General features: G+C 38.2%; 1 protein-coding gene across 1 annotated transcript in view; it reads right to left on the bottom strand.

Moving 5' to 3' along the window:
• Zdhhc15 (zinc finger DHHC-type containing 15) overlaps positions 1-12,709 on the bottom strand; it is a 126,089-nt gene that overhangs the window by 91,015 nt on the left and 22,365 nt on the right. Inside the window, exon 2 of the mRNA XM_028771423.1 lies at positions 7,056-7,082. Coding sequence (XP_028627256.1) covers positions 7,056-7,082 — 27 coding nt within the window. The remainder of the gene's footprint in view (positions 1-7,055; positions 7,083-12,709) is intronic.

The raw sequence follows: 12,709 nt of genomic DNA, 5'->3' as shown, positions 1-12,709 counted from the left end.
ACCACCACCACCACCAACCACCACCGTCACCACCACTACCACCACCACCACCACCACCACCACCACCATCACCACCAACCACCACCACCACCAACCACCACCACCACCATCACCACCAACCACCACCGCCACCACCACTACCACCACCACCACCACCCCCACCACCATCACCACCAACCACCACCACCACCACCACCACCACCACCACCCCCAACACCATCACCAGTGTTATGAGACAAAAAAAAATCACCCTATTTAGACCAGGTTAGCCTAGGACTTGCAGTGTATTAAAGGCTAGCCTCAATGTTATGATCCTCCTGCATCTGTCTCAGTTCTTTCTACTGTGTTACCATGATCAGCAGTATACATTTGTTTTAGTTACATTTCTTTTGAACAAGGCATGGTGGTGTATGCTTGTAATTCCAGTATTTGGGAGGCATAGACAGGAAGAACACTACAAGTTTGAAGCCAGCCCAGTCTATAATAAACCTCAAGACGTCTAGAGCTATACAGTGAGACTGTCTCAAAAATACCACCCCAAAGAAGGGTTGGTGATACAGTTCAGAGGTAGAGTGTTTTCTGAGCAAACATGAAGTACTAAATCTCTATTACTTTAAAAACCAAACAAAAATGAAAGACTCCTGCTTTTGGGCTGTGCATATAGCTCAGGGCTAGAGAGCTTCCCTAGCAAACACAAAGCCATGAGTTCAATCTCGGGGAAAATTGTTTATTTTAGCTGGCATGTTACCATGAAATTTACATATTAATGGGGTTCTATGCAATGTTTTAACACATGTCAGGCTAAACATATCTATTTTCCCAAATATTTATGTTTCCAATGGTAAAAATATTTCAAGTCTTTTTTTCTGGACTTTTGAAATAGACAATTCACCTAGAGGCAGTTTTAACTCCTATGTATCTATAACTTAATGATCAGTCCCTCTCTTCCTACATGGCCCCTACTTTCCTCAGCCATCTCTGGTAAACATTATCCTACTCTGATTTTTAATGAGATCAACTTTCTTATATCCCACAGATCAGTGAGATCGTGTACCTTTTTGTATCTGGTTTATTTTATTTAACACAATGACTTGCAGTTCTTTCTTTTTGTTGTTGTTGTTGTTTTGGTTGTTTTTTTGCAATTCTTTCTATGCTCTAAATATCAGGGAAAATTTTTTTTTTAAAAAAACGTATTTATTCCATGGTTTTCTTCTCATTAATCTACAGACAAATTTACAGGTTAAGATTAGGAACAATGTAACTTGTTTGAGAGTTAGTGTCTTTTTTAAAATGCATTTTTCTATTGGATATTGGATATTTACATTTCAGATGTTATCTCCTTTCCCCATAGCACCCCCCTACAGGAACTCCCTATTCCATCCCCACTCCTGTTGCTTCTATGAGGGTATCACCCCACCCATCTGCCCACTCTCTCCTCCCTGTCCTTGAATCCCCCCACACTGGGGCATCCCACCTTCACGGGACCAAGGACCTCCTCTCCCACCAATGCATGACAAGGCCATCTTCTACTGCATATACAATTGGAGCCATGGGTCCCTCATGCATGTTCCCAGGCTGGCGGTTTAGTCCCTGAGAGCTCTGGTTGGTTGGTATTGTTGCTCTTTTGATAAGGCGGAAAGCACCTTCACCTCTTTCTGTCTTCTCTCTACGTCCTCCATTGGGAACCTCATGATCAGTTCAATGGTTAGCTGCGAGATCCACCTCTGTATATGTCAGATTCTGGCAGAGACTCTCAGGAGATAGATATACCAAGCTCTTGTCAGCATGCACTTCCTGGCATATGCAACAGTGTCTGTGTTTGTTGACTGAACATGGGATGGATCCCCAGGAAGGGCAGTCTCCAGATAGCACCTCCTCTAGTCTCTGCTCCACACTTTGTCTCTGTATTTGCTCTCAGGGAATAATTTTTGATGGCTGTATAATATTCCATTGTGTTTATGCATATTTTCTTTACCAATTAATCATATGACAGAGATTTAGGTTACTATTTTATGGCTATTGTGAATAATATCATGATGAATATGAGATTTCAGGTGTTTCTGCTCCAACAAACTGATTTCATCTCCTTTTCACATATGGCAGAGTGATATGATACAGTGAGATCATGTGGTAATTCAATTTTATTTTAGTTTTTAATGAAACTCCATTCTGATAGCCATAATAATGTACTAATTTACATCCCACAACAGTGTGCATCAGTTCCCTGTCCTCCTCATTGTCACCGGCAATTATTATCTTTGTCTCTAAAATTATTATTTACCATTTATGTGCTTGAGTGTTTTACCTGGATATCTGTATGGTACCTGTGTAAACCAGAAGAGAGTGTTGGATCCCGTGAGCTGCTATGTGGGTGCTGGGAACTGAACCCAGGATCCCTGGAAGAGTAGCCAGTGCTCTTAAACCACTGAGACACTTCTACAGCCTCTCTTTTCATCTTCTTAAGAAAATAACAGCAATTCGTGCTGGAGTAAAATAATATCTCAGTTTGGCTTCCTTTTCATTTTCCCAAATAGTTACATTGAGCTCTTAAAAATGTACCCACTGACCATTTGAATGTCTTCTTTGGAAAAATGTCTATTTAAATCTAATTCCCATTTTAAAATTGAGTTTATTAAGGGTTTTGCTTTTTACTTTTTACTTCTTATATATTACAGCTATCGAGCATTGGGCAGATGTATATCATACCTCTTTCAAAAATCATGTATTATTAAGAACACTGACTGGGGCCATAGCTCAATGGCAGAGTTCTTCCCTCTCATATCCTGGGTTTAATCCTCAGTGACATTAAGAAACAAAGTTTGTGGGGTGTGATGGTTCATAACTGAAGATTCCAGCACTTGGGAGAATGAGGGAGGAGAAATGTACATTCTGTGGCTACTTGGACTATATATCAAGACTCTACCTTGATGAATTAACAATTAAACAATCAAGAAAAGATAAATAGCATTGAGATAACTGTTCAAAATCATAGTGAAGATTTCCATTACAATCTGGGAAAGATAAAAAAATCATACTGTAGCATAATATCTTTCCTCTGAGCTATCTCTTACAATCCTGGCATATTTTAATAGATCAGCTATGAATTAAGGCTAGCATAACTGTGAAGGTGACACAGAGAACATATTTCCATGGTTTTGATTTTGAAGACATGATGAAGCTCTTTTATTTTATTTTTTTTAGGCCACAACAAAGTACTACAGACTAAGTGCCTTAAACAATAGAAATTAATTTTCTCACAAGTCTGGAGACAAGCCAAGGTAAGGGTACCAAAGGTGTTACTTCCATCTCAGGCCTCTTTCCTTGCATGCACACCATCATCCTTTGTCTTCAATATTGTTTTCCTTCTATACTCACCTGTGTCCAAATCCCTTTCTATTTTGAAGACAGTCAAAATCACTCTAGTGACCTCATTTTAACTTAATTACTCCAAATAAAGTTACATTATGAAGTGCATGTGGCTAGACACTTCCTATAAATTTTGGAGTACTCAAGTTCATAGTCACCTTAATATTTATAAAGTACATCAATTTCTGAGAAGGTAAGTAATTACAATCATTTAACTTTAAGGAATAATCCAGAGAATTTCATATGTAAACCATCAAAAATCTAATGAATCTGCACAGGATAAGCTGAACTTTTGTTTACAATGATTAATGACCTTTTGGGAAGATGAGAAACTGTGAACAATGTATTACTCTTAATTATATTTGGGCTGAATGATGGACCATGCCTGATGCCCTTATCGTTATTAAGGTTATTTTTAGCCTCATCTCATTCTTGGTTCTTATTAAATTTCTAATTGTTAGCTTATCCCTGATCCTCATTTCAGGGTTATTGAAGGGAATTTTTTTTTTTTTTGCAATCAAGATCTTCAACATAGATACAGTATTACACTGAGGAAGAGCATCTTTATAATATACTTATGAAAGCAAGAGGAATATATTATTATCATATTTTAGTATAAAATAAGATAGGGTGTTACATATTTAAAAAAAAAAACTTGGAGTCCTGACCTGAGTCACCAAGGTCGATACAGGATGTAACATTGTGATATGTGCTGCAGATGACCTGGATTTTAGCCTCTGTTCTTTTTCACAAAAATCAACATGACTAAGAAAAAATATTTTATTTATTTGAATCTCATTGTTCTACAATATGGATATATGAGTTCTGACCACATATTCATGAGAGAAATCATGAGAAATTATAGTCCTGAAATATGTCACACTACTTTGAAGAAGCTTCAGATTCTTTCTAATGTCAGTACCAGCAACAGTCATCACCAAATGGCAAGTATCTGATACTACTTTATATTTATCATGTATCAGGCACTATGTCAAAATACTTGTTCAAAATAACCATAGAAGGTAAGTGCTATTTCTATTTTATGGAAGAGGAAAGTGAGACCTAGGTTATTTTCCCCATGGCATACACATAGTAAATGGCAAAGTCAACTAGTGTCAGGTAGTTCTGACACCAAAATTTTACTTATCCATTACTGTTACAACTCTCCTAACTTGTAAAGCACTGTTAAGAGAATTTTGAAACTTGAAATTTACCAGGTACTCTATTCATCTCCTGGGGTTTTGGTAACAAATTACTATAACCTGGGTGATTTACAAGAATAGAAATGTATTACCTCACAGTTCTGGAGTATGCTCTTGCTCAAAACTCCAGTACTGAATCTTTCCCGGCCTTTACCTAGCTTCTGTTGGTTACAGACAATGCTTAGTGCTCCTTTGTGGCATCACAACCACCCTTCCTCCATCCGATAGATGTTTTCCATATCTATATATCCAATTTTCCTTTAGAACACCAGCTACTGAGGCTTTCTCTAATCTTGTATAACTTCATCTTGACATGATAACATGCCCCCGATCCTATTGGAAATTGGGACACATCCACATCATTAATGTGACCATGAATTTTGGTGGAAGACTATTCAACCCAGTACAGGAACCATAAAGTAGACAAAAAAAAAACCCAAAAAAACAAAAAAAAACCTTTTCCAGTATGTTTGGCTTAAAGTTTTCTTAAACTTTAGAGACAATGAAAAGTCAGATGATTTGGCTATTTCAGTTCCTTCTGACAGTCATGTTGCTTACTTTATTCCACTTTAAAGGTTCAATGTAGTTGGAGACAAATCATAAATTCACAGAGCTATTAGGAACCTCAGATAGTCATTAGCTTACTGTCTATTGCAAGTTTGCTTTGTTAAATGTTAACATCTTCGTTGTTACTCTTTTATGTCAGGATTCCTAACAAAGCAGACTAGCCATAGACATTTAGTAGTTTACAGTAGAGCCTTGAGATGTCAAAGCATTGTTATTCTTGTAGAAATTAAAGTTCAAAGAAGGTGAGTTACCTTATGAAGGTCACAGAGCTAGCAAATGACACAGCTAGAACTCCAACTTAAACCTGGTGTCTCCTAAATTTCATTACACTCATTACAGAATGTAGAAGCAAAATCTAATATCATTGCTTACAATTGCCAGGGGAAAAGAACTTTAGAATCCTACTATCAGAAGAGCTATTAAGTTAAACATTTTTGTATTATCAGGATACCAACCCAATAAGTGTTTGTATTATTATTAACATTGTTATAATCCTTTTATGGCAGAATATCATGTAAGTCTCCACTCAGCTATACTGAAAGTTTGTAATAGAAAATAAATATTTAGTATTTATATAAGATGATTTCTGACTTCAAGAACCACACATAAAAATATATGGCAAGCTGGGTGGTGGTGGCACACGCCTTTAATCCCAGCACTGGGAAGACAGAGGCAGGTGGATCTCTGTGAGTTTGAGGACAGCCTGGTCTAGAGAGCAACTTCCAAGACAGCCAGGGCTACATAGTGAGACTCTGTCTCAAAAAAGAATATCACACATGCTGGGAGGTGATAGTGGTGCACACTTTTAATCCCAGCACTCAAGAGCAGAGGCAAGTGGATCTCTGAGTCCAATGACAACCTGGTCTACAAGAGTAAGTTCCAGGACAGTGACGGTTATACAGAGAAACCCTCTCTCGAAAAAACAAACAAAAATCTCCAAAAATAAACAAACAAAAATGTAAAATGAAAAAGAAAAAAAGAGGAAAGAAAAAGGCAGTCTAAGAACTTGACTCCCTCTATTTCTATCACAATAACAATGCATGTTTATTGAGCTTTTAGGATGTGCTCTGTTCACCTTTGTTCTGACGGCTTTATGTACAATTAAATTGTCTTTATAACATCTTCACAAATTAGGCAGTATTATTGTTTCTATTATGTATGCAAATTATAGGATGAGGGTTAATATTTTATCAAGAAAAGAGTCAAGCTGTAAATTCAATCTGGCTCTGGAGCCCACACTTTTAAGTACTATTGCCCATTGTCTCCCATTCCTACTGCTCTGTTATCCATGTTAAATGAGCAATAGCAAAGCAGAGAAGTAACACAGCAGATCTTGAATGCTGTGAAGGTCAATGAATTCTAACATCGAACTCCCATAAAATGAGAATTAAAAGTGACACTGTAAACTACTTCTATATGTACTATGGATCTTACTGATAAAATAACGTAAAGCTAATTGTTCATGGAGACTCATGATTGGCTTACATGTTTTAAATGCAAAGGGCCTCAATGCTTTTAAAAAATAGATCAAACTAAGCTGTTCATGATCTATTGAAAGGAACATGAGAATATATAGGAACTGTAATGGGCAAGGCCTGTGAAACCCTTCATTACTCTATGTGTTGAAGAGGGAAAGGCCAGATAGCTAGGACAATAATGATAGAAGAGAGAGCTTAGGGTCACTATGGAAGAAACTATCATGTATCTTGATAATTTCTAGTTGCTATTTTATAGCCAAAAGAGCCACTGAAAATATGTTTTGCTCTATTTCTTAGTAATATTCCTTAAACTATCACCCTAAATGTTCTAATAAACCAAGCACATTTTGTAAAATTGCTCAGTTTAAAGACTTACAGTTTTTGAAAGGGAAAAGGATACATGATACATTCCTAACCAACACAGTTCACAATATACACTTACCTTTTTCTGCTGGGCTCAAAACAGTCACTGTGGAGAGAAAAGAAAATGGGTGTTAGAAGACAGGACAGAGGAGACAGATAAAATCAGTGATATTTTATAATGTGTTGCCTAGTTATTTTTTTCACAGTATTATATTTGAAAAAGTTACATAATGGTTAGGGTTAGGGTTTAGGGTTTGAATGATTAAATTCCATCCTATACTAGCTTCTTTCTCCTAAATCTTTAGTAATTAAGAAATCACAGGCTGTTAAGATGGGTCAGTGGTTAAAGGTGCTTGCTGCCAAGCCTGACAACCTAAGTTTGATCTCCAGGACCTATATGGTAGAAGGAGAGAAAGGATTCCCACTTATGCCATGTCATTCATGAGCACAAATCTTCCACAGAATAAATGTAATACAATTTTAAAAAGAATTAACACTCATTTAACAAATATAGAAATAATCTTTAAGAAGACACAACAAATCAAATCATATAAGAGATAAATAACATGGTGCTATAAATGTAAAAACTGATAAATTAGGAGGATATTACAGATTTCCCTTGAGAGTATGATAAAGTTATATCCCAGTTAACCTCCTGTTGAAAACATCATTAAACTGAAAGTGATAGGCTTGGGATATAGGTCAATTGGCAGAATGTGTGCTTAACTTCCTCTCATTTCCTAGCACCATGTAAAACTGGGAATGGTGCTCCATGCCTGTAATCTCAGAACTTGGGAGGTGGTAGGAGCAAGAGTCATAGTTCAAGATCATGCCCAGCTATATAGTGAGTTCAAGGGAAGGTAGAAAGAGAAAAAATGAAAGAAAATTATTATTTTTTTAAAGATTTATTTATTTTATATATGTGAGTACACTATAGCTGTCTTCAGAAACACCAGAAGAGGGCATCAGATCTCTCATTACAGATGATTGTGAGCCACCATGTGGTTGCTGGGAATTGAACTCAGGACCTCTGGAAGAGCAGTCAGTGCTCTTAACCACTGAGCCATCTCTCCAGCTCCCAGAAAATTATTTTAATACATCTAAATTATGGAATCCCAAAGTTTAGTGTGCCTGAACTATTATGCCAGCTAGTATTATGTCAGCTTGACAAAAGCTAGAGTCATCTGGGAAAGAGGAACTCTCAGTTAAGAAAATGACTCCATAAGAATGGGCTGGAGTGTAATGGTTCTCAGCCTGTGGATCACGTCCCCTTTGGTAAACCTCTATCTCCAAAAATATTTACAATTTATAACGGTAGCAAAATTAAAGTTATAAAATAGTAACAAAAATAATTTTATGGTTGGGGGTCACCACAGCATGAGGAACTGTATTAAAGGGTCACAGCATTAGGAAGGTTGAGAACCACTGATGTAAGACATTTTCTTAATTAGTGATTCATGGGGACAGCAGGGCTCACTGTGGATGTTGCCTTCCCTGGGCTGATGGGCCTACCCCTGGGCTGGTGTTCCTGGTCGCTCTGTAAGAAAGCAGGCTGAGCAAGTCAAAAGGAGCAAGCCAGTATGCAGCACCCCTCCATGGCCTTTTCATCAGCTCCTGCCTCCATGTTCTTGCCCTGACTTCCCTCAGTGATACATGATAGAGTATAAGATAAAATAAATTCTTTCGTCCATAAGTAGATTTTGGTATGGTGTTTTATCACAGCAATGGGAATCCTAAGTAAGATGCTTATCTTATATATCCTTAGAATACTCAGGTTAACCTACCACTGGACAAAGACCACCTAATAAAAAGCCTGTTTATAATAAAATGTTGACTACCTTATGATGCACTGAAAGCAGTAGGGTTGGGACTAGATTCTAGTCTCCGGAGATTTCCCCACATACTACATCTAGCTCGTTCCATCATCCCTTACAGGTTTACTGTGAGTTGTGTATCATTCGTGTTTAAAACTCCATTGTAAAATGGTACCTATCTGTCTTTATCATCACCATCTCTGTGTACTTGATTCTAAGGGAAGCAGAACTACAGTTTTACATTTTTTTGTCAGAACAGTTAAGAGTAAGACAATTGGGAAGCAGTGAGTGAGAATATATTTTAGGTGCGATTTCTTGAGTCCTTTCATTCATTATGATGTGTATGTGTTTTTTTTTTATTATTTTTTGAATGACCATTTGAGTGGAAATTTTAAACAATGTCACATTTGGTCAGTATTAAAAATCTGATCACTTGATTTCTTCTTTTTTTCTAATACACAAGTTTGTAGTGGTACAAATACACTATAGAATTTTAATCAGCTGAAAAGAAAAATGCAATCGTGACATTTGCAGTCAAATGGATGGAACTGGAGAATATTACTATACTGAGTAAGGTAACCAAGAAGCGGAGAGACAAATACTGCATGTTCTCTTTTAATTCTGGGTTCTAGTTCTGAATCTTCAGAGTTGCATATAGAACTCGAGAAACAAAAAGCCAGGAAAGTAGGAAAGGATCATTGAGGAAGAGAGGAGGATCACTGAGGAAGAGAGGAGGATCACTGAGGAGGAGAGGAGGATCACTGAGGAAGAGAGGACGATCACTGAGGAAGAGAGGAGGGTCACTGAGGAAGAGAGGAGGATCACTGAGGAAGAGAGGAGGATCACTGAGGAAGAGAGGAGGGTCACTGAGGAAGAGAGGAGGATCACTGAGGAAGAGAGGAGGATCACTGAGGAAGAGAGGAGGATCGCTGAGGAAGAGAGGAGGATCATTGAGAAGTACTAGAGAGATAGCAGGGCACAGGTTCGATGAAGGGTGAATGCAGAAATGGGGAGGTGGCTTAATTGGGTGGAAGGGTAATACAGAGGGAGAGGGAAGAAGTAGAAATAACACTAAGGATACTTTTAAAAGCCATAAAGAAACATTATTTTATAAGCTTACTTAACATACATTCTATGATATATATGTATATAACTTTTTATAATGGAATTACCCCACAGTGAGTCTAACAAAAACCCCAGTGCCAGGCAAAGGACACTTCCCTTCAAGTTGCTGGTTAGGGGATCCAAGAGATCCCTCAAAACAATATAGGTTATTGCCATTCCCGTTGTTTACTTCACACAACTTGAAGATATGCCCCTAATGTATGAGCATACACTTTGGTTACAGTACTTAGAAGAATCAAGTTGGTACTGACTTAGAAGCCTCCTCTCTAATGACTAGCTCTCACAGTATAAGAAGGTGCTATGCAAGCTGCCAGTGGAGAAGACTTATTAATAGTCTTACCCGTCTGCTAAACTTGAGAACCACAACAATGACTGAACTTACAAGATATGTTTGAGGACTAAATGGACTTTTGTATAGTCTTAAGGCCCACTCAGTAGGAGTTAGATCATTTCTGTTACTGTAAAATAGACAAGACCCTGTGGCTGCAGAAGTGAACCTACTACTACCATTTTCTTTCTTCATTTTCCCCTGAGGAATGTCCCCCCTTTTTAAAAATTAATTAATTAATTAATTAATTAAAAAAATCAAATTGTAATTTTTACTCATTCACACAGGGGTTATAAACACAAAAAGGCAGGACATGGGGAAGGGGATGATACCGGAGCATGGGTGTTCAGGGGGAGTACATATTTCTTTCAGAACAGTGTATCGTCTGGGTGAAGGTTCAGGGGACAGATCACTATGACTCTGCCTATGATTCACTTGTCCTTATCTAAGTTGGTAATATCTGCCAAGGCTACCTATCTACAAGGTCTATGACTACTCAGGCTGGCTGCCTAAGTACAGCTGCCTGTTTATAATAGCCTATAGCCATCTGTTTCAATGTTTTTCCACTGAGACCCAAGACTTGGTGTTAGTATACATGTATGACAGGCCTATTGCTGATTTTAGGCCTATGGCTGATTTTAGGCCTTCAGTGTGTAAGCAGGGCTGCCCCTGACATCTCCTCCCTTCTCTAAGTATAGAAGGGCTGTGGCAACTCTAATCTTGCGAAGGCAGGGATAGAGGCCTGACCTCCAGTAATTGAAGGGGACCTTGTAATAGCTCCGGTCCACCTGTCGTTGTCCAGTGAGGCATGAGGGCCATACCAATCCCAATGTCTTTTTCCTGGAAAGGGGATACTTTTGACATCAACCCCTATGCAGTCAGGCTTGTCCCTCAGGGAACCCAGAGAGATATTTTTAACTTTTATTGATATTCCCTTGCAGTGCTTAGCCTCGCAGCATAAGCAAGAATTCAGATTGCCAGTCAGAGGGGCTCTAGGTGGCCCCTCTCTGCTTGGTCTAGGGGCGGAAGTCTCCTCTTTTTTAGGTTGGGTGGAGATGGGTTTTGGGAACACCCTGGATAGAGTAACAACCTCATCTTGAGTCTCGTGGTCCTCCATAGTTAACTTATGATAATGTATCTGAATAGGTTTTGCTACCAAATTAATACAGCTGTCAACTGTATTCTAAATACCTTTTACTAATATATAAGTGTATCTCTCACCCATCATCAAAAAAGCTTTTTTTTTCTCAGCAGATGGGGGTTACTACAGAGATCCACAACTGGTCAAAAGTCAGAGAACACCTGACTGCTGAATGCTCACCCCCAACTGAGATATCTACAACACAATTTCTATATGTAAGCTGGCTCAAGGAACTTTGCATTAGAGAAGACAAAAAGATTCTTAAGAGCCAGAGGATCAGAACATCTGCTGTGAGAGATGTCTTCCTGGCATAGCTGGAGTGCTGCACCCATATTCTCTCAGTATGGTTGCATTTTGACATGTTGACACAGAAGTGCTGATAGAGGAAAATTCACAAGACCTCACACCTAGAGGAAGAGTTGAAAAGCTGCTAAAGGAGGATTAGTTTTCTCCAGGGATGATAGGTTTCTCAATTCTAACTGGTCAGTCCTAACACATGTACATGGAAGAAACACTGCATTGGGCACATTAAGGTGCATGCATGTGTGCATGTGTGTGTGTGTGTGTGTGTGTGTGTGTGTGTACATTAACAATAATTATAGAAGAGGTCATGAATTGTAGAGTGTGGGAAGGGTACAAAGGAGGAGACGGAGGAACAGAGGGAGAGGTAAAAATGATGTAAATACAGTGTACTCATATATGAAATTCTAAAAAAGCTTAAAATTAAAATAAAATCAACAAATGAAAGTGGTATATACTCTGATAATATAAATAAAATTTAAAGACGTGTTGATGGGTCTTCATGATTTTTGTAGATACCATGATTGTACTGGTGACCCAAAACAGTGAACTTGGCTAATTACATCTCTTTGAAATGGAGTAGGTATAAGAGATGGCTCAGTGGTCAAGAGAGTTTGCTGCTTTTGCAGAAGACCTAGGTTCTGTTCCAAGCACTCAGATAACACAGCCTACAGCTGCCTATAACACCAGTTCTAGGGCATTCTACACCTTCTAGCCTTCATGGGCACACACACACACACACACACACACACACACACACATGTGTATGAGTATACACACAGACACAGACACACACACCTTGAAAAGTAAAACTTAAAATATGAAGTGAGTAAAGTCCAGTTTCTTGGAGACTAATAGTAAAGCTGATTAACTGACCTTTGCTACATCAGGCTGAATGCTCTTGCTCTCATTTACTTGCTGTTTTTGTTGTTGTTGTTTGTTTTGCCTTGGGATTTTTTTGGGGGGTATTCAGGAATAGTTTTCTTTCTTTCTTTCTTTCTTTCTTTCTTTCTTTCTTTCTTTCT

This window comes from Grammomys surdaster, unplaced genomic scaffold, assembly GCF_004785775.1.
Source record: "Grammomys surdaster isolate TR1022 unplaced genomic scaffold, NIH_TR_1.0 207, whole genome shotgun sequence".
NCBI classification, from domain to species: domain Eukaryota; kingdom Metazoa; phylum Chordata; class Mammalia; order Rodentia; family Muridae; genus Grammomys; species Grammomys surdaster.
This window is presented reverse-complemented; position numbering and strand designations above follow the sequence as displayed.